This window comes from Suncus etruscus, chromosome 1, assembly GCF_024139225.1.
Source record: "Suncus etruscus isolate mSunEtr1 chromosome 1, mSunEtr1.pri.cur, whole genome shotgun sequence".
Classification (NCBI taxonomy): domain Eukaryota; kingdom Metazoa; phylum Chordata; class Mammalia; order Eulipotyphla; family Soricidae; genus Suncus; species Suncus etruscus.
The window spans coordinates 6,026,473-6,048,083 of NC_064848.1; the positions used below are offsets into that span (position 1 = coordinate 6,026,473).

At 43.3% G+C, this 21,611-nt stretch overlaps 1 protein-coding gene and 1 non-coding gene across 2 annotated transcripts; both read left to right on the forward strand.

Moving 5' to 3' along the window:
* Positions 1–2,129: 2,129 nt before the first annotated feature.
* Positions 2,130–20,100, forward strand: TIPIN (TIMELESS interacting protein). Its single transcript, XM_049778346.1, has 8 exons — positions 2,130–2,184; positions 4,309–4,445; positions 4,572–4,651; positions 5,693–5,768; positions 12,688–12,810; positions 13,347–13,410; positions 18,873–19,079; positions 19,812–20,100. Exons 2-8 carry the CDS (start codon positions 4,317–4,319, stop codon positions 19,967–19,969), a joined length of 837 nt encoding a protein of 278 aa, XP_049634303.1. The 5' UTR covers positions 2,130–2,184; positions 4,309–4,316; the 3' UTR covers positions 19,970–20,100.
* On the forward strand, positions 15,126–15,260 carry LOC126032973 (small Cajal body-specific RNA 14). Its single transcript, XR_007504136.1, has one exon. It is a non-coding gene; the product is annotated as a small Cajal body-specific RNA 14 (non-coding RNA).
* Positions 20,101–21,611: the final 1,511 nt, after the last annotated feature.

Below are 21,611 nucleotides of genomic sequence, written 5' to 3' on the forward strand. Positions count from 1 at the left end.
GTCCTGGGCTGGCTGTGTGCAAGGCAAAACACCCTATCACTGTACTATCTTTCCGGTCCACAGATAAATTTAAAAAAAATTTTTTTTGCGTCAGAGCTGGCTGTGTTTAGGGCTTAATCCCACCTCTATACATCCAAATGCATGCTAGTCAGTCAAAACACACCAATTTGAAGGTTAAGCTTGAAACAACCATCAAGGCCAAAAGTGTGAATAAGGTCCCCATTGTCACCCTTTTGACCAAGCACAGCAAAGAACAGAAACAGGATTATGTTTGTGTGTGAGAGTATTGAGTCATGACAATTGAAGTCTCTAGGATGGTGCCCTATGCTTCTAGGTAATATTCTTTTTTTTTTTTTTTTCCCACACCAGTGATGCTCAGGTTATTCCCGGCTCTGCACTCAGGAATTATTCCTGGCATTGCTAGGAGAACCATCTGGGATGCCGGGGACTGAGTCCAGGTTGGCTGTATGCAAGCCAAGCGTCTTACCTGCTGTACTATCTTTCCATTCTCTTCAAGGTAATATTCTGGAAGTCAGCTTGTCATTAATATTCCTCTTGTACCCTTTGTGGGGATGATATTAATATTGCCCTCTCCTAATTTTAAATGCTGAAGGACAGCTCACCTTTCCCAGATAACCTCCTTTTATGCCAAAAGAATGAATTTCTTTTTTCTTTTTCTTTTTTTTTTGGTTTTTGGGCCACACCTGGCGTTGCTCAGGGGTTACTCCTGGCTGTCTGCTCAGAAATAGCTCCTGGCAGGCACGGGGGACCATATGGGACACCGGGATTCGAACCAACCACCTTTGGTCCTGGATTGGCTGCTTGCAAGGCAAACACCGATGTGCTATCTCTCTGGGCCCCAAAAGAATGAATTTCTAAGGCGTTGGGAAATCTATTATATAAAAAATTAATTACTGTGTCACACTATGACGAATAAATGGAACTTTTACTTTAAAAATACACAAAGATGAGGTTATGGCTCAGTGGTGGCATACATGTGAGTGAGGCATTGGGTCAGATCTTTGTCAAAAGCCAACAAAAAGGGCCGGAAAGATAGCATGGAGGCAGGGCGTTTGCCTCACATGCAGGATGGTGGTTCGAATCTCGACATCCCATATGGTCCTCCAAGCCTGCCAGGAGCGATTTTTGAGCAGAGAGCCAGGAGTAACCCCTGAGTGTTGCCAGTTGTGACCCAAAATAAAAACAAACAAAAAAATCCGAGAACAGAAACGCTTCATCTTTTTTGTTGTTGTTGTTGTTTATTGTTTTTGAGGCCACACCTGTTTGATGCTTAGGAGTTACTCCTGGCTAAGCGCTCAGAAATTGCCCCTGGCTTGGGGGGACCATATGGGATGCCGGGGTTCGAACTGTGGTCCTTCCTTGGCTAGTGCTTGCAAGGCAGATACCTTACCTCTAGTGACACCTTACCGGCTCCTTTTTTACTTTTTTTTTCATCTTTGATAATTGTAAAAGCTCCACACTCAGCATACTGATTAGTTGGGTTTTTTTTTTTTAATTTTTTTTAAAAAAACAACAAATACAACTTTTACTTTCCAGGAATTGCCATGAATTGTGTATTATTGGTACTTTCTCATCAAACACTGTTTGCCCCTCTTGTTTCTACTATATCCACAACCCAGCAATTAGAATCCTACGCAGAAATGATGCTTAAATAAAGATATTCATTTTAAAAAAATGTAATCATCAAAAAGAAAAAAAAAAAAAGAAAGAAATGAGGAGGTGCATCATGATGCTTAAAGATATTCATTTAAAAATGCAATCATAAAAAAGAAAGAAAAAGAAAGAAATGAGGTTGATCATGGTGCTTAAATAAAGCTATTAATAAAACATGTAATAATTTGTTTGAAAAAAGGGAAGTGGTCAAAATAAAAATAATTAAAAAAAAAACATAAAAAAAAAAAAAAAGGAAGAAAGGAGGGAGTTTCCTTCCAGGCAGGCTGAGGGAGAGCAAGGGACTAGGCCTGGTCCCAGAACAAGCACAAAGTGATGGGCGGGGCCACCAAGCGAGGAGGCGGGCCCGGTTCCCTTTTGGCGCCAAATCTGGGAGCTTTATCTCGCGAGATATCCTGAGTCTCGCGAGAATTGCGGCTCTCCCTAGCCGCCGGCCTGGTGCTGTGGCCGCTGCGATTGGCTCGGGTGCGGCGTGGAGCTGGGCTGCCAGGGGTGCGTGAGTTCCGAGGTTCGAGCCCCCCGGAGACAGTCGAGCCTGATGGAAGCCGGGGCCGGCGTGGCTGACGCCGGGGAGTTGATGGCGTGGTCGATGCGAGTGGATGCGGGCCCGGACTGGGGAAGGCCGCGGTGCTCGCTGGGGCGCCTGGGAGGGCCTGGGTGGAGACTGCTGGAGCATCCGGGTTCTGTGCTTGCAAGTTTCTGTGGTCCTAGGGACTAGAGAGATAGCACAATGGTGGGGCGTTTGCCTTGCATGCAGAAGCATGATGGTTCGAATCCAGGCACCCCATATGGTCCCCCAGGCCGGCCAGGAGCGATTCCTGAGCCCAGAGAGCCAGGAGGACCCAACCCCCGCCCCCCAAATTTCTGTTCTCCTTCACTCTGGCTCAGCTGTTGCATTTTAATGACATCTAAGATTTGAATAGGCCCTGGAGGGGAGGGTTCTTGTCTAGGACATAGTCACCCTGGTTGGGTTCTCTGCACCCCCATGGCGTGTCCTGAGTTCCCCAGGAGTAATTCCTGAGTCCACAGCCAGGTATGACCCAAAAACCAAAATGGAAAGATGGAATAGGACCGTGGCCAGTAAGTTAACTACCACCCCAGAAGGAATACCAATGCAGGGTTTGCTGACATTCCCTCTTCCTCATGCTCTACCCACGGTGAATAGTATCTGACTCTATCATGAATCCACTTTTTTTCTTCCTTGAAGCTTCCATGAGATGGAGCAAAATATATTGGTGTAATGCAGAAGCTATCTTAGATGCAACGACCATGAATTAACCTGTTCAAGTTTTGAAACTCTTGATTTTTTCCCCCCTATCTGGGCCAGCCTCAGCACCTGGCATTTATTTTTTTTTTAATTTATGTATTTTTTTTAAGTTTTGGTTAGCACCTGGCATTTAGAGCTCTCTTCCTGTCTTCCCCGAAAATCTTTGAAATTTTTTGTATATATGGGACCATCCCAGCTAATACAGTAGTGAAGTTACTTGCCTATGGCTGACCCAAGTTTGATCCTGGCACCACTTCAGGAATGAATGATCCCTGAGGATCTCCCAGTGTGGCCCCGAAACAAAAAGTTTTAAGATGCCCAGATAATATTAAATGCTACGAAATACCACAAAACTTAAAATAATACATCTAACCAAAGCAGGAGGGATACACACCAGTGGTTCAGGGTCAGCTTTGGTCCTGCCACTTTTGCTTTGGTTCTCACTCCCTGCAGAAACACCGAATGCTTCTCTTTTTGCTTTTTTATGTAAAAGTGAAAGCCTTAAAGGGAAATGTAACTTGGTGGTAGAGACTTGCCTTCCGTGTTTGATGCTCTGGTTTTTAGGTGTGCTGGAGAGGGAGGCCGAAGAATAGTGTAGTGAAGATTCTCTTCAGATTTCTTGTTAGCCAGAAGAGGTACTGATGTAGATCTGTAAAAATCAGGTGACTTAATATAATTTTTTGTTGTTGCTCATTTTTGGATCACATCTCATGGTGTTTAGGTGCTTACTTCTGGCTCTGCACTCCTGTGGTCTCAAGGTCTTGTGGGATTACTGGCATCGGACCCAGGTTGGCAGTGTGCAAGGCAAGAGCCTTACTATGACTGGCCCCTCGTTTTACTTTTCATGATGTATAAATTAATTGAAATGTTGGTAATTTGACTATAATATGAATTTATTTTTGTTTGTTTTTGGGTCATACCCGCCAGCGCTCAGGGGTTACTCCTGGCGCTGTCAGACTCGGGGGTCATTTGGGATGCCAAGAATCAAGCTTGGGTTCGTCCTGGGTAGGCTACATGCAAGGCAAATGCCCTACCACTGTGTTATTGCTCTGGCCTGTGAAATGAAATTTTTTTTTTTTTTTTTTTTTTTTTTGGTTTTTGGTTTTTGGGCCACACCTGGTGGTGCTCAGGGGTTACTCCTGGCTGTCTGCTCAGAAATAGCTCCTGGCAGGCATGGGGGATCATATGGGACACCGGGATTCGAACCAACCACCTTTGGTCCTGGATTGGCTGCTTGCAAGGCAAACGCCACTGTACTATCTCTCCGGGCCCGAAATATGAATTTTGTAAATAAAACTACAATAGGAAAATTACATGGATGAATAAAAATGACTTTTTTCCCCTCTTAGAAGCAAAGATGCTGGAACCACAGGATAATGACGTGACTGATATGCCAGATTATGACCAGATAGAAGATGAAACTTTTCCTCCTTTCCCACCTCCAGCCTCTCCAGAGAGAGATGGTGAAGGAGCTGAACCAGATGAAGGTATGTAGAGTTAAAACAAAATGTGTCCATGTGCAGTTACTCACTAATCAGTAGCCTAATGTATACTTTCTATTTAAAAGAGGTTTAAATGATAAAAGAAACATTAATCCTTGTATGTTCTGCTGGAGTCAGGGAGAAGTGCCCCTGTTCCCGTACCACCAAAGAGAACTGTTAAAAGGAATATACCCAAGCTGGATGCTCAGAGGTATATTTATTATTTGTTTAGACATTAGTACTTTTGGGGAACACATTTTGTTTATTTATTGTTGGTTTACAATATACTTTTTTTTGTTTGGTTTTGGGTTACACCCGGCAGTGCTCAGGGGTTACTCCTTGCTCCACGCTCAGAAATTGCTCCTGGTGGCCCGGAGAGATAGCACAGCGGTGTTTGCCTTGCAAGCAGCCGATCCAGGACCAAAGGTGGTTGGTTCGAATCCCAGTGTCCCATATGGTCCCCCGTGCCTGTCAGGAGCTATTTCTGAGCAGACAGCCAGGAGTAACCCCTGAGGCACTGCCGGGTGTGGCCCAAAAACCAAAAAAAAAAAAAAAAAAGAAAAGAAAAGAAATTGCTCCTGGAAGGCTCGGGGGACCATATGGGACACCGGGATTCAAACCAATGACCTTCTGCATGCAAGGCAAACACCTTACCTCCATGCTATCTCTCCGGCCCTACAATATACTTTTTATTTATTTTTTTGGCTTTGTTTTATTCTCAACTCTTTGCCTAAGGTTTACTCTGGGCAGTTCTTAGGGGGCCATTCAATAGCAGGGCTCAAATCTGGATCTCCTGTTAATAAACAAAGCATGTGCTTAACCTTTCTCTCTCTCTCTCCCTCTCTTTTATCTCTCTCTCTCTCTCTCTCTCTCTCTCTCTCTCCATCTTTTTTCTTATATTTAAGCTTCTGGTAGGAGCAATTTGGAGATCAGATATTACTAAAGGCTTTTTTTGTTGTTGTTGTTCAGTTCAGCTGACCTGTTTTTTTTTTTTTTTTTGGTTTTTGGGTCACACCTGGCAGCGCTCAGGGGTTACTCCTGGCTCTATGCTCAGACATAGCTCCTGGCAGGCTCGGGGGACCATACGGGATGCTGGGATTCGAACCACCATCTTTCTGCATGCAAGGCAAATGCCTTACCTCTATGCTATCTCTCTGGCCCCTGTTGTTCAGTTCAGAACTTTTTTTTTTAGGGTCTTGGTTTGGACTTGATGCTCCTGAAAATTCAAAATCGAAAACATATCTATTTGCAGATTGATTTCTGAGAGAGGGCTTCCAGCATTAAGACATGTGTTTGAAAAGGCAAAATTCAGAGGTAAAGGCCATGAGGTAAGAAATGTCTGCTTTGTTTATTTATTTAGTGGAGAGGCCACACCTGGCAGTGCTCAGGGCCTACTTTTGGCTCTGCACTCAGAAATTCTACCGGCAGTGCTTAGAGGACCTATGTGGTGCCAAAGATTGCAAACCGTTGACCATGTACAAAGCAAGCAGCTATATTGTCTTTCCAGGTCCTAGTTTACATTTTAGACTTTTTATTTTTTATTTTTAATTATGAGAACAAAGATGCAAAGAAAGAGGACAAAGTAAAGTTACAGTGGAAGGACAATCACCCATAAACAGAATTCTCAGTAGTCCCATTGCTGATATCTTAACTTTGAACTTTCAGCCAAAGAACATTAAGAAAAATAAGACAGACCCATGTAACAATTACGTTGTCCCTTAAATCCCCAGATTGTAATACATAATATTTCTTAGCAGCACACAAAGCAATCTAAAGTCATAAAACTTATGTAACTCCTTAAACATTGAAGGCAAAGTCTTTTTTTTTGTTTTGTTTTTTTTGGGCCACATCCGGTTTTGTTTAGGGGTTACTCCTGGCTGTCTGCTCAGAAATAGCTCTTGGCAGGCACGGGGGACCATATGGGACACCGGGATTCGAACCAACCACCTTTGGTCCTGGATCGCTGCTTGCAAGGCAAACACCGCTATGTTATCTCTCCTGGCCGGCAAAGTACTTTTTTTTTTTGTTTTTTTTTTGTTTTTTTTTTTGTGGTTTTTGGGTCACACCCGGCAGTGCTCAGGGGTTATTCCTGGCTCCAGGCTCAGAAATTGCTCCTGGCAGGCACGGGGGACCATATGGGGCACCGGGATTCGAACCGATGACCTCCTGCATGAAAGGCAAACGCCTTACCTCCATGCTATCTCTCCGGCCCCGGCAAAGTACTTTTTTACATTTCCATGCACATGCATATTAGTTTAAGTTAACCTCAGAAGTTTAAGTGGGTTGTTTTTCTTAAGGATTCGAGTCAAAGGAACACAATAAAAACGGTGTTAGAGTGGCAATTATTGTTTGCATAGGCCCACCAAAATATGAGGGACATGGAAAGGAAAAGCCTTGACCTAAATACAAGGAGACCCTACCCCTGAAATTTCCTGGCATAAGACCAACTCTAGGCTCCAGGCAAACTAGTTTGTCCAATCCAAGTCATTGTCTGTAGTGCCAATACACTTTTATTTTTCACACAGTCTCTGTTGTTGGTATCATGCTTCTGTATTAAAGATTCTGCAATCTGCATATCCTATATTGCAGTCAGGATGGTGCAGAGTGTCCTCTCGTTTCACCTCACAGGTAAAGGGCAATGCAGAGAGCCCTGTCCTGTAAGCAGGTCATTGTTGTTGTCAAGTCTTCTTGGTGTTAAGGGAAGTCTCTTTTGAGCAGGTCGATGTCAGAGCAGTGGTAGGGTCTTCCCTGGTAGAGGATTGCTTCCAGGTGTTGTTATAAAAAACCTTGGATGTTTCGTAGATAGCTTCCCTGGTTCAGGGGTGAATGGAGGATGCCCATTATTCTGAGGCCTGTGCCAGGTCATTTTATCAATGTTCAGGGTGTAAGGTCCCATTTCACTCAAGATTTGTGTGTTCCCATCTCTATTAGATAAGAACTTATTTGTATGTATAGTATTTTCCCATTTTAATGTGCCTATGCAAACAAGGAACAATACCACGTGGCGTTATTGGCGCTTATGGGGGCCATAAGAACAAGTCTAACAATCCCCATGACATGGTTCAATCATAAGCATTAAATTGAGGGACTCTTTCACCAAAATTCCTTATTGAACAGCTCACAAAGAGAAGACAAGATAAAAAGTGGGTAGAATCGTCACTGTAAAAGAATATTTAGAGTTATAGCTGTCAAAGAAAATACACATAAAATATTCAAAAGACATATGTGTTCATTTTATGTCTTTTGAAATAGTTGGCGGTAGTTAAATCCAATGCACAACTTTGGTCTATGATTAGGACTGTGTAGTACTGAAGTTAAAAAGGGTAAATGAGAGAGAGAGTTAAGGAGTAATAATGAGCTTTGTAGGGGTGGCGAAAGGGAAGAATCTATTGGGGCAGGAGGTCGGTCTTGGTGCCTAACAAATTGAAGAACTGAGGGTAAAGAGTATTAATTAAGGGGAAGATAACCACTCCAGTACATTTTAAACTTGATTTTCAGAATATCTATAAAACTATGGACTCATTCACATATTCCTAGCAATTGACAGACATTTTACAGATTATTCTATCTCTTGAGAAATAGTCCTTATGGATCGAACACTATTTGAGCTAACAGAAAATGTGACTTATTGTGTCAGTTTTGCTGCTGTATAGGACTTTAGGAAAATCTGAGTCTTTAAGCTTGAATCAGTTTTTATGATCTTGAGAAACAGAATTTACTTTCTCTTGTTTTATTTTGGTTTTGGTTTTGGCAACACTTTGTGATGCTCAGGGGTTACTCCTGGCTCTGTGCTCAGGAGTTACTCCTGGCTGGCAAGCTCGAGGGGTCATGTGGGATGCTGGGGATCGAACTAGGGTTTGTCACGTGCAAGGCAAATGCCCTACCCACTGTACTATTTCTCTAGCACCTCCATAATTTATTTTTTCTTTCCCAGAGACTAATCGAGCAAGACATATATTTGATCATGTGTTTGTCTATAAAATATGAGCCCGGATTTATAATGGGCATTAAGTTTTACTTAAAATGCAAACATTTAAGAACTGTTAGTCATGGGGCCCAGAGAGATAGCACAGCGGCGTTTGCCTTGCAAGCAGCCGATCCAGGACCAAAGGTGGTTGGTTCGAATCCCGGTGTCCCATATGGTCCCCCGTGCCTGCCAGCTATTTCTGAGCAGACAGCCAGGAGTAAGCCCTGAGCACCGCCGGGTGTGGCCCAAAAAACCAAAAACCAAAAACCAAAACCAAAACAACAACAAAAAAAAGAACTGTTAGTTACAATATAAATGAGAATTAGAAAGAGTAGACTGTAACTAGTTCGCTTAATTGATTGATTGATTGATTGCTTTCAATACCAAGATTTTGGTTGATTGATTGCTTTCAGTACCAAGCTTTGAGAGCCCCACCAGCAAGTCACAGTTTAGTGGAAGGGCCTGAGGAGATGATACTGCCCAACCAGTGTCAGGCTGGGCCTCCAGGGCTGTACCTGGTGATACCCCAAGTGGTCTCACTTGGTATCGGGTGCCTTCGCAGGCATGTTCCCTAATGGCTGTACTATCCTGGCCCAATACAGTGCATTTTGTGTATGGTGGTAGGTGTTTACTTATTTGTTTTTTTAAAATTGTTTTGGTCTTTGGGTCATACCCAGTGGTGCTCAGGGATTTCTACTGGCTCTAAGCTCGAGTCATTCTTCATGGTGCTCAGAGGACCTTTTAAAATGCCAGGACCTTGGTCAGCTGTGTGCAAGGCAAACACCCTATGTGTTGTGCTATTGCTTGAGTCCCCTTGTTTATTTTATTTGCTTTTTGGGGTCACACTGACATGTTTACTCCTGGCATCTTTGCTCAGATCAGTTCTGTCTGTGCTCAGAGGATCATATGGGTTTCTAGGAATAGTACTATCTCTGACTCCTGTAGTACACGTTTTTTGGTGAGATTTTTGCTCTTTATGGAATGTTTTCAAATGTATCTGGACAGATTGGTTTAGTCCCAGGGTGCTCTGGAGGTCATGTAATATGCCAGGGATTGAAAGGGCTCCTGCATATATGCTCTAATCTTTTGACCTAGCTCTGGGATCCTCATTATATTCTTGGGTTCTTAGCCTGTGAGGTAAATTTTTGTCCTCTTATCCATTTAAGAAAACTTGAGTTCTAGAGTTTTTAAAATTTGAATGTCTAGGGGCTAGAGCAGTGGTGCAGCTGTAGGGTGTTTGCCTTATTCGCGGCTGACCTAGGACTGACCGCGGTTCAATCCCCTGGAATCCCATATGGTCCCCCAAGCCAGGATTGATTTCTGAGCACAAAGCCAGGAGTACCATGAGTGTTACCGGGTGTGGCCCAAAAATAAAAAAAAATTTTTTTGAATGCCTGGGAGTAAAGAGATAGTATATCTAACAGGGTACTTACCTTGCAAGTGATCAACTAGAGTTTTATCCCTGGCACCCTATAGGGTCCTCTGAAATAATACTGAGAGTGATCCCTGAGAATATCATCTGGTTTGGCCCAAAACAAAAGTTGAATGTCAATAGCTGGGACAGAGCCTAAAGGTGTCCCCTTTCATAGCCAATGAATAACAGCCATGTTACAGCAAGTAATACAACAGTGAGTACCACCTGGATGTGTTGTATGAGGGGGTGATTGTGAAGATGCTCAAGGAAAGGGCTATTCAAAGACTTGCACTTCAAGTGGTAGCATCTTCTATGGGGAGGTGGTGGATGAGCATACAGTATTTGTAGGCGATGGACTCTAAGGAAAGACAAAAGCAGTAAATAATCCAAAGATTTCAAAATTAGGACGCTGAAAATTGTGATGTTTGCCCAGATTCAATGGACAGAAACGTGAATATAGGTTTGTGAGCTATTTTGCTACAAAACTATATGTTAATTAGGTTATGGGTTTCTTTCTTTCTTTCTTTTCTTTTTTTTGGCCACATCGGGTGATGCCCGGGGGTTACTCCTGGCTCTGCACTCAAAAATCACTCCTGGCTTGAGGGATGATATGGCACCCTGGGGGATCGAACCGAGGTCTGTCCTGGGTCAGCCGCATGAAAGGCAAATGCCCTACTGCTGTGCCACCGCTCCGGCCCAGGTTATGGGTTTTTTGGTTTTTAGTTTTTGGGTCACACCCAGTGTCGGCTCTCAGAGGTTACTCCTGGCTCTGTGCTCAGAAATCGCTCCTGGCAGGCTCCGGGAACCACATAGGATGCCAAGATTCGAACCATTGTTCATCATTGGTTGGCTGCATGCAAGGCAGGATTTTTTATTTTGTTTTGGTCATCACTGGCCATACTTGGGAGTTACTCCTGACTTTGCACTGAGGGATTACTCTAAGTAATTGACATTTTGTTCTTGTTTTTGAGTCATGCCCAGTAATGCTCGGGAGTTACTCCTGACTCAAGAATTACCCCTGGGGTGTGTTCAGGATGCTGGGGATCAGATCTGGGTTAGCCATGTTCAAGGCAAGTGCCCTGCCTGCTGTACTATTTGGACCCTATGTGACTGAGTTATTTTTTGTTTGATTTGGCTTTTAGGTCTCATCCAGCACTGCTGAGGGCTTATTCCTGGCCTGCATGTGCTTGTACAACAGGCACTTTTAAGCCACTATACTATTCCTCTAGGCCAGCCCATACATTAGGTTTTTAACAGTTTTAGGGTCCTGAGAGGTAGTATGATGGGAAAGGCCTTTGCTTTGCACATGGGCAGCAGGCCTGAGTTGCATCCCCAGCACCACGATGGTCCCCTGAGCACAACTGGGTAAGACCCAAAAACTAAAACCACATTATTTAGTTGTTTTTTTTTTTTTGTTTTTGGGCCACACCCGGCGGTGCTCAGGGGTTACTCCTGGCTGTCTGCTCAGAAATAGCTCCTGGCAGGCACGGGGGACCATATGGGACACCGGGATTCGAACCAACCACCTTTGGTCCTGGATCGGCTGCTTGCAAGGCAAATGCTGCTGTGCTATATCTCCGGGCCCATCCCAGGAAAAATCTTAAGAGAAAAATATGGGCCTGAAAGATGGCTCGGTGGGTTGAGCACATATTTTGCATACAGGGTCAGTTCCTGGTAACTCATGATTCCCTGAACACAACTGGGAGTAGCTCCTGAGCACTGCTGGGTGTATACCCTGCACTTTTAAAAAAAGTAAAATATTTTATAGGAAAACCAGGGATGTGAAGTTTTTGTTTTTCATTTATTAGTCCATCCTGTTAAACTTGTATTTTCCATATGACTTAAAAATATTAATGTTAGTGGCTGGAGTGATAGCACAGCGCTAGGGCATTTGCCTTGCACGCGGCTACCTGGAATGGACCTGGGTTCGATCCCTGGTATCCCATATGGTTGGTCCCCCCAAGCCTTTGAGGAGTGATTTCTGAGCGCAGAGCCAAGAGGAAACCCTCAGTGCCGCCACCGAGTGTGACCCCAAAACAATAACAAAAAATTAATGTTAAATTTCAAATACAGAGAGGCGCTGTGTCTAAGAAATCTTTCAACTATACTTGAGTACATTTCCACAGTGCTGAGTTTTCAGTGCTGTTCAAAATATGACTTAGGAGCCTGTCACTTTATTTCCTTCTTTCTTGGACTACTCTTGGAGGTGCTCAGGGCTTACTTTTTTGCCCTGTTCTCAGAGGTCACTTGTGGGCTTTGAAAACTGTGTGTAGTGCCAGGGATCAAATCCGGGTCGGTTGTGTGCAAGGCAAATGCCCTACCAGCTTTACTATCCCACTGGTCCCTGTTTTTTCTTAAAAGGTACTTGACATATTTATTAAAGCTTATTTTCAAATATTACTTTATAGTTCAGTAAAATAACATTATCTTTCATTAATTTTTCATATTGGGTTTGTTCACTTTAATTTTAAAAGTCTATCTAGAGCTCTTTTTTTTTGGTTTTTGAGCCACATCCAGTGATGCTCAGGGGTTACTCCTGGCTATATGCTCAGAAATCATCTCTGGCTTGGGAGGGCACAAGGGACACTGGGTGATCGAACCATGGTTCGTTCTAGGTTAGCGCGTGCAAGGCAAATGCCCGACTGCCTGTGCCACCGCTCCAGCCCCTCTAGAGCTCGTTTAGACTGTTACTTCATATGCCTTTAATATTTTTTCAAAGTTACTTCTAAGAGTTTCTCACCCTTATAAATACAAAATGACACCAGCGACTTTGGCATTACTATTCAGTTCTAAAATCTGCTGACAAAGGTCGGTTGTGAGAATGACTCTTCTATTTAGCATATTTATTTTTATTTTTATGTGCCAGGCTGAAGACTTAAAGACCCTAATCAGACACATGGAGCATTGGGCACATCGGCTATTCCCTAAACTACAATTTGAGGATTTTATTGACAGAGTTGAACACCTAGGAAATAAGAAGGAAGTTCAGGTAGGTATTGAGATTATTTTAAATATAATTACAATACTAAATAGAGATTTAGTGAGATTAAGTAACTGGGATCTCAACTTGAAACATGTCTTGGTATAAAGGGAAGGAAACTTTTGTTTTCGGAGGACAGGAGGAGGGCACAGTTTGGACAACTCATTTTTTGGGGGGTGGGGCCATACCCACAATTTCTGTGCTCAGAAATTGCTACTGGCAGGCTTGGGGGTGGGGGTTGCCAGGGGTTGAACCTGGGACCGTTCCCAGTCAGCTGCATGCAAAGCAAACACCTTACTGCTGTGCTATCGCTCCAGTCCCTGGACAACTCTTGAGCCTTGCTCAAGGGACTATGAGGTGCTGGAGGTTGAACCTGGATTGGTTTCATGCAAGGCAAATGCCCTATCAGCTGTATTGTCGCTTCAGCCCTAGGAAGGAAAGTTAAGAGTTATTTGAAGACCAGTTTCTTAGAAACTACAAATTTAATGCATGACAGTTCTTCCTAAATATTATTGGTGAAATGTAAAAATAATTTTTATTTTCAGACATGTTTAAAACGAATTCGACTTGACCTGCCTATTGTTCATGAAGATTTTGTGAGCAATAATGGTAAGAATGTATGATTTTTTTATAATCCTTTTATTTTAGACATGGATATATTTTCAGGTAGACAATATTATAAGAGCAGATTCTTGGTCTATATTGAACATGTAATTATAATAGTTATTGGGAGTGAATTAAAATATTGTAATATATCAAGACTTGTGTGTGATACTTGTTTCTTTTTTCTTTTTTTTTTTTTGGTTTTTGGGCCACACCCATTTGACGCTCAGGGGTTACTTTTGGCTATGCGCTCAGAAGTCGCTCCTGGCTTGGGGGACCATATGGGACGCCGGGGGATCGAACCGCGGTCCGTCCTAGGCTAGCGCAGATACTTGTTTCTTTTTTTTTTTTTTTTTTTTTTTTTTGGTTTTTGGGCCACACCCAGTAATGCTCAGGGGTTACTCCTGGCTATGCGCTCAGAAGTTGCTCCTGGCTTGGGGGACCATATGGGACACCGGGGGATCGAACCTCGGTCCGTCCAAGGCTAGCGCAGGCAAGGCAGGCACCTTACCTTTAGCGCCACCGCCCGGCCCCCAGATACTTGTTTTTATTTTTTTTTTTTTTTTTTTTTTTTTTTGTTTTTTTTTTTTGTTTTTTTTTTTTTGTGGTTTTTGGGTCACACCCGGCAGTGCTCAGGGATTATTCCTGGCTCCAGGCTCAGAAATTGTTCCTGGCAGGCACGGGGGACCATATGGGACACCGGGATTCGAACCGATGACCTCCTGCACGAAAGGCAAACGCCTTACCTCCATGCTATCTCTCCGGCCCCCCAGATACTTGTTTCTTAAAGGCAGGACTGCAGTGTCATTAGGAGATGCTATAATGGGACTGGAGAGATAGCACAGCGGCGTTTGCCTTGCAAGCAGCCGATCAGGACCTAAGGTGGTTGGTTCGAATCCCGGTGTCCCATATGGTCCCCCGTGCCTGCCAGGAGCTATTTCTGAGCAGTTAGCCAGGAGTAACCCCTGAGCACTGCTGGGTGTGGCCCAAAAAAAAAAAAAAAAAAAGATGCTATAAAATGTATTTAGCTATTGGACAAGTGTTTTTGAGAACTGACGTTGGTGACCTGTTATCTTTTGTAGTAATTGTTAATAAAAATATGACAAGATAGTCATTTACATTTACATCATGAAGTCAATATAGGAAATAAATTTGACAGACTATGTTGGTGATGCAATAATTTACATTTTACTTAAGAATGCAGACATGGGGGCCGGGCGGTGGCGCTGGAGGTAAGGTGCCTGCCTTGCCTGCGCTAGCCTAGGACGGACCGCGGTTCGATCCCCCGGCATCCCATATGGTCCCCCAAGAAGCTAGGAGCAACTCTGAGCGCATAGCCAGGAGTAACCCCTGAGCATCACAGGGTGTGGCCCAAAAACCAAAAAAAAAGAATGCAGACATGAAGGCCAGAACAATAATACAGCAGGGAGGACATTTGACTTCCATGTGGGTTCCATTTCTTTTATCCCATATGCTCCCCCAAACCTGCCAGGAATAAGTCCCTAAACACAGAGTCAGGAGTGAACCCTGGAAACAGGTCTGGCCAAAAAAAAAAAAAAAAAGTGCAGACATGATCTGGGGAAATAGATCAAGGGTTGATGTATGCTTGTTTGCTGGAAGACTGCATTGATAATGCACGATTTGCATGATTTCCTGAGCACTGCCATGTATGCCATAGTCCAAAGAAATAACTATAGAATTCTGAAGTTTAGAAGACCTACGTGACTGTTCCTGGTACTGGTTGCATTTGTTAGCCATCAGTGCAATCAACGGCAGTCACACATATCAAAACATATGGTTCTTGCCGACAGGATCTGTATAGTTACCAGATTTCCTGTGCGATGGTTCCATACATGTTATTTGGTTTTGAAACTTAATGTAGTAGAAAACATAGATTCTATATAGAATCACCTAAAGCTACTTATAAAGTAATTTTAAAATGTTAGGAGTTGGTATTTAAATAAACCAGGATTTAAATTTTCGGTAGAGTGCTATTTACCAATGGCATGATATTTTGTATATGGAAATGACTATATAAAAATATTAAACCCATAGTAAAGCATTATATATTTTCTGTTGGGGGCCTGGAGAGATAGCATGGAGGTAGGGTGTGCAGAAGGACGGTGGTTCAAATCCCGGCATCCCATATGGTTCCCTGAGCCTGCCAGGAGCGATTTCTGAGCTTAGAGCCAGGAGGAACCCCTGAGCGCTGCTGGGTGCGACCCAAAAAAACAACAACAAAATTTTTCTGTTGTGTCTCCCTTTCTGTGTAGTGAATTACACAGAAAGGGGAACACAACAGAAAAAAGTGGCCCAAAAACAAACAAAAAAACAAAACAACAACAACAAAGAATAAGTACTACTTGGTCCCTTGTTTCACAGGCTTTAACCAGTGAACAACTCGGTCATGTGACATTTCCACTAGTCTAATGGTTGTTGCAATTAGACATATGAATGGGACATAAAGTAGTGAATAATGGAGTTACCATTACCTAGAGCACAGACTTTACATGCTGGTGTCCAGGATTTGATCCCTTGATCACATAATCCCCTGAGCACTGTGAATGTGTCCCCCAACTTCTCTCCCCATCCTCATAAAAAAAAGGTATCATGACTAATGTAGATAACAGTAAAGATTTTTTAAAATAATATCTTAATTTTTTGGTAATAACTTTATTTTAAAGATTTTTTTTAATTAACTTGTAAATTTTTCACAGATCTCTAACTTTGTTGTCTTTTATAATGTTGTATCTAGGTTTCATCCTAATTTTAAAAATTAGCCTATGCATTATTACTACTATGTATCATAGAGATACTGCTGTGGCAGGCTATTAAAATGTATTTGTTTATTACAAAACGATAATATGCTTTAGGTCATGGAGCTCTTTAGGTAAGTACAAAATAATTTTAATCATGACAAAGAATTTTAAGGTTTCTATAGAAGAGGATTAATTAAAGAAGGGGAGGGAAAGTCGGAGGAAAAACTTGTAATTAGGCAATGCTGGGAGAGTAATGTTTGCCAGCTCTTCCCCATGCATGCATATTTGTGTGCATGTTTGTATTAAAAATTATTTTTAATCATAAAGACGTGAATTACTAAGTTATTCATATACAGTGGTTTCAGGCACTATATATATATATAAGCACCATCCTACCACTAGTATGCTCTTCCCTTTATCAGTTTCCCCAATTTCCCACCTTACTCTTCCTCCTTGCATGCACAAATTTGCTTTATATTGTTTGTTATAACACAAAAGCAAATGGAATTTTTTTTTTTTTTTTTTGGATTTTCAGGCCACACCCATTTGATGCTCAGGGGTTACTCCTGGCTAAGCGCTCAGAAATTGCCCCTGGCTTGGGGGGACCATATGGGATGCCGGGGGATCGAACCACGGTCCTTGGCTAGCGCTTGAAAGGCAGACACTTTACCTCTAGCGCCACCTCGCCGGCCCCAAAGCAAATGGAATTATTGAAACTTAGATCAGCAAGGGTCAATTTGAAAGAATTGTTACATCCACAGTGTTACTAAAGTCAGTGTCTAAGAATTTATTGGGCTGTGGTTGGTGCCAGTTGAGCCCTCTTTGTTCTTTTAGGCTCACTGAGGTTGGTAGATTACTGTGTGTGTAACTTTCTCATCAGATTTCTTGAGATACTACTGGCTGACACTAGTATGAAATTTTGCGGTGATGTGTGACCGCAAGTGGCCATGTAGTTTAGGATCTATAGATCTGAAACAAATTTGGTGACTTGGTGGGCTGTTTCTGTCAGAGTGTTGGGTATCATTGTGGGCTGCTGTGACTTCACGCAAAAAGGAGAATCTGCCCCTACCCATTCTGAGATGGCTACAGCGATATCTGTCAAGACCAGAAGACCTGGGGAGTTGGCTACCATTATTTTATTATTTTGAAGCTTAATAGAAAAGCTGGGCTATATATATGTTGGCCATATCCAGCAGTGCTCAGGGGCTTATTCCTGGCTCAGAAATCACTCCTGGCAGGCTCGGGGGACAGTATGGGATGTGGAGGATCGAACCCGGGTTGGCCACATGCAAGGCAGATAGATACCCTGCCCGCTGTGCTATTGCAGTGACCCCAGGGCTATTTTTTACTGCTGAGAAGTCCTCTAAAGTGATATTTTGCTAGGGCTGGGATATAGGTCAGTGGTAGAATAAATACCTTTCATGTGAGATCTTAGTTTTTATTCACTGCAAACAAAAAATAATTAGTAAGTTCACTAAATTCAATCCTTCACCAATTTACCTACCTCCTCTTTTGGCTTTTCTTGTTTGTTAGACCTACCTAGTGATGCTCAGGGGCTATTTTTTCTTTCTTTCCTTCCTTCCTTCCTTCCTTCCTTCCTTCCTTCCTTCCTTCCTTCCTTCCTTCCTTCCTTCCTTCCTTCCTTCCTTCCTTCCTTCCTTCCTCCCTCCCTCCCTCCCTCCCTCCCTCCCTCCCTCCCTCCCTCCTTCCTTCCTTCCTTCCTTCCTTCCTTCCTTCCTTCCTTCTTCCTTCCTCCCTCCCTCCCTCCCTCCCTCCTTCCCCCGTCCCTCCCTCCCTCCCTCCTTCCTTCCTTCCCCCGTCCCTCCCTCCCCTTCCCCTCCCTCCTTCCCTCCCTCCCTCCCTCCCTCCCTCCCTCCCTCCCCCCCTTCCTTCCTCCTTTTCTCCCTCCCTCCCTCCCTCCTTCCTTCTGGCCCTCCCTTCTAACTTCCTTTCTTTCTTTTCTTCCTTTTTTTATTTTTGGGCTACACCCAGTGACGCTCAGTGGTTACTCCTGGCTATGCACTCAGAAATCGCTCCTGGCTTGGGAGACCATATGGATGCCGGGGGGATCAAACTGTGGTCCGTTCTAGGCTAGCACAGGCAAGGCAGACACCTTACCGCTTGCGACACTGTTCCAGCCCTTGCTATTCTTTCTTGACTTGGTGCTCAAAGGTTGTTCTTGAAGTACTTGAGGACCATGTGGTGCCCACATGGAACTCAGGCCTCCTGCATGTGAAGCATATGCTGTCTCCATTGAGCATTTTTCTGCTCTACCCCTATTTTTTCTTTTGTTTTTGTTTTTTGGGTCACGCCCGGCAATGCTCAGGGGTTGCTCCTGGCTCTATGCTCAGAAATAGCTCCTGACAGGCACAGGGGACCATATGGGATGCCAGGATTCAAACCACTATCCGTCTGCATGCAAGGCAAACACCCTACCTTCAGCTATCTCTCCGGGCCCCCCCTATTTTTGCTTTTTAAATCAAACATTTCTAACACATCCATACTATGCAAATTTGTTTCTATAAACACATTGCTACTTTAAACTCTCAAAGCTCCAAGTACTTAGGAGAGGCCTCAATTTGATCCTGTATGGTCCCTCGAGCATTGCTGGGCGTGATCTTTGAATATTGAACAAAATTTTAATTGAATGAGGCATATTTTCTTATTTCTTGACTACTACCCATGTACTAATTTTCTTTTCTACTGTAGATATAGAAGAGGAAAACAATGGCAATGAGGTGACCACTATTGAATTAGATCCCTTTACTACAAATTCATCTGGAAGTGAGAAGTTTGCTTCTGAGTCAAGTAGAAACCTAACAGATGAGCAACAACAAAGAATCGAGAGAAATAAACAACTGGCTTTGGAAAGAAGGCAGGCAAAGCTCATGAGTAACAGTCAGTCCCTTGGAAATGGTAAATTTTTGCCCTTGGTTTTATATGCTGCCATTAATAGATCGAGGACATGTTTGAAATGTTAACTTTTAACTCTTCTATTCCCTAAATAAAAATACCCTTAGGGATAGAAAAACGTGATGATTGTATATTAAGTTTATGTGAGTGCGAGAGAGGAGAGAGGTATGCTTGGAATCCTACACATGCCTTGTGGGGGTCATCAAAAGTTCTAGAGCCATTTGCTGTGACGTGAATTGGCCTTAAAGTGCATTTTTATTGTACATGCCACTTTCTTTGCAAACCATCAGTTTCCTTCTCTTGCATTTTTTTTTTTTTTTAAGTTTTTGGGCCACACCCGGCAGTGCTCAGGGGCTACTCCTGGCTGTCTGCTCAGAAATAGCTCCTGGCAGGCACGGGGGACCATATGGGACACCAGGATTCGAACCAACCACCTTTGGTCTTGGATCGGCTTCTTGCAAGGCAAACGCCGCTGTGCTATCTCTCCGGGCCCTTCTCTTGCATTTTTAAAAGGCTTTATTTTGGAGGAAAATCACTAAAATCAAAAAGCTATAGTTTTAACTAAAATCAAAAAGCTATAGTTTTAACTAGTTACATATAGTTAATTTAGTGATATATCTAGAAATATGTATAGAAATGACTAAAGTGATGAAAATAGTATAGACTTTTTCTACCGATCTAAACTTTGAAGTGCTGTGTTTATCAGATAATTATATATGACGATTTCTCTCGCAGACCCGTTTGTGATCACACCCTCACAGTCTGCTGAAGGGGCTGATGCCAGTGAGGGACCACCGGAGCTGGAGTTAAATGAATTTCACAGAGATGCTGTAGACAATCTGCATGATGCTTCCGCTACTGATACTGGAACTGATATGGAGGAATTACAGTGAGAAACACACTGAAATAAGAGTTAATACATTATGGATATTATAGGGCCAGTTAACTCTATAACTGGCTGTTCTCAAGTTGTAGCTTGCTCTGTATTTTGTCTTCTGTTAATAAAAATCCTTACATACTGAAATTTTTGTAGATTTTTTTTTGGGGGGTCACACCTGGCAGCACTCGGGTTACTCCTGGCTCTGTGCTCAGAAATCACTCCTGGCAGGCACGGGGGACCACATGGGATGCCGGGATTCGAACCACCATTGGTCCTGGGTCCGCTTGCAAGGCACATGCCCTACGCTGTGCTATCTCTCCGGCCCCATGTAGATTCTTGTTTAAAGGAGTTGTATATAGGGGCTATAATAATGATAGAGTGGGGGCCGGGAAGGTGGCGCTAGAGGTAAGGTGTCTGCCTTACAAGCGCTAGCCAAGGAACGGACCGCGGTTCGATCCCCCGGCGTCCCATATGGTCCCCCCAAGCCAGGGGCGATTTCTGAGCACATAGCCAGGAGTAACCCCTGAGCGTCAAACGGGTGTGGCCCAAAAACCAAAAAAAAAAAAAAAAAAAAATAATGATAGAGTGGATAGAATGCTTACCTTGTACATGGCTGACTGGGTTTAGTTTCCGGCATCATACATGGTCTCCTGAACTTCATTAGGAGTAATCCCTGAATGCAAAGAACCCTGTTCTCTTTACTACTTGTCAATACTTTATAAAAATTATTAGTAGTTATATAAGCAGCTTCTACTAGTGTGTCATGGATTGTCTCATTTTTACTAACTTGGGTGGAGTTTTAATACATATGTAATCTATAAAGGCCAGAAAGGTAGTAGAGCAAGTAGGACACTTGTCTTGCAAGAGGCTGACCAAGATTCAATCCCCGGCATCCCATATAGTCCCCTGAATCCACCAGGAGTGACTCCTGAGCGCAGAGCACCTCTGAGTGTGACACAAAAACAAAAAAGATGTAACTTATAGACAGTATCAAAACTTTTTTTTTTTGTTTTTTTTGGGCCACACCCGTTTGATGCTCAAGAGGTTACTCCTGGCTAAGCTCTCAGAAATCGCCCCTGGCTTGAGGGGACCATATGGGATGCTGGGAGATCGAACTGCAGTCCTTCCTTGGCTAGCACTTGCAAGGCAGACACCTTACCTCTAGCGCCACCTCTCCGGCCCCTTAAAACTAAATTTTTTTTTTGTTTGTTTTTGTTTTTGTTTTTTTTGGGCCACACCCGGTAACGCTCAGGGGTTACTCCTGGCTATGTGCTCAGAAGTTGCTCCTGGCTTGGGGGACCATATGGGACACCGCGGGATCGAACCGCGGTCCGTCCAAGGCTAGCGCAGGCAAGGCAGGCACCTTACCTTTAGCGCCACCGCCCGGCCCCAAAACTAATTTTTTAATCTTTATTAAACACTGTGATTACAAATATGATTATAGTTGTATGATTACAGTCATGTAAAGAACACCCCCCCTTCACCAGTGCAACATTCCCACCACCAATTTCCCAGATATCCCTCCTCCCCACCCCACCCCCACCTGTGCTCGAGACAGGCTTTCTACTTCCCTCATTCACTCACATTGTTATGATAGTTTTCAGTGTAGTTATTTCTCTAACTGTACTCATCACTCTATGGTGAGCTTCATGTCA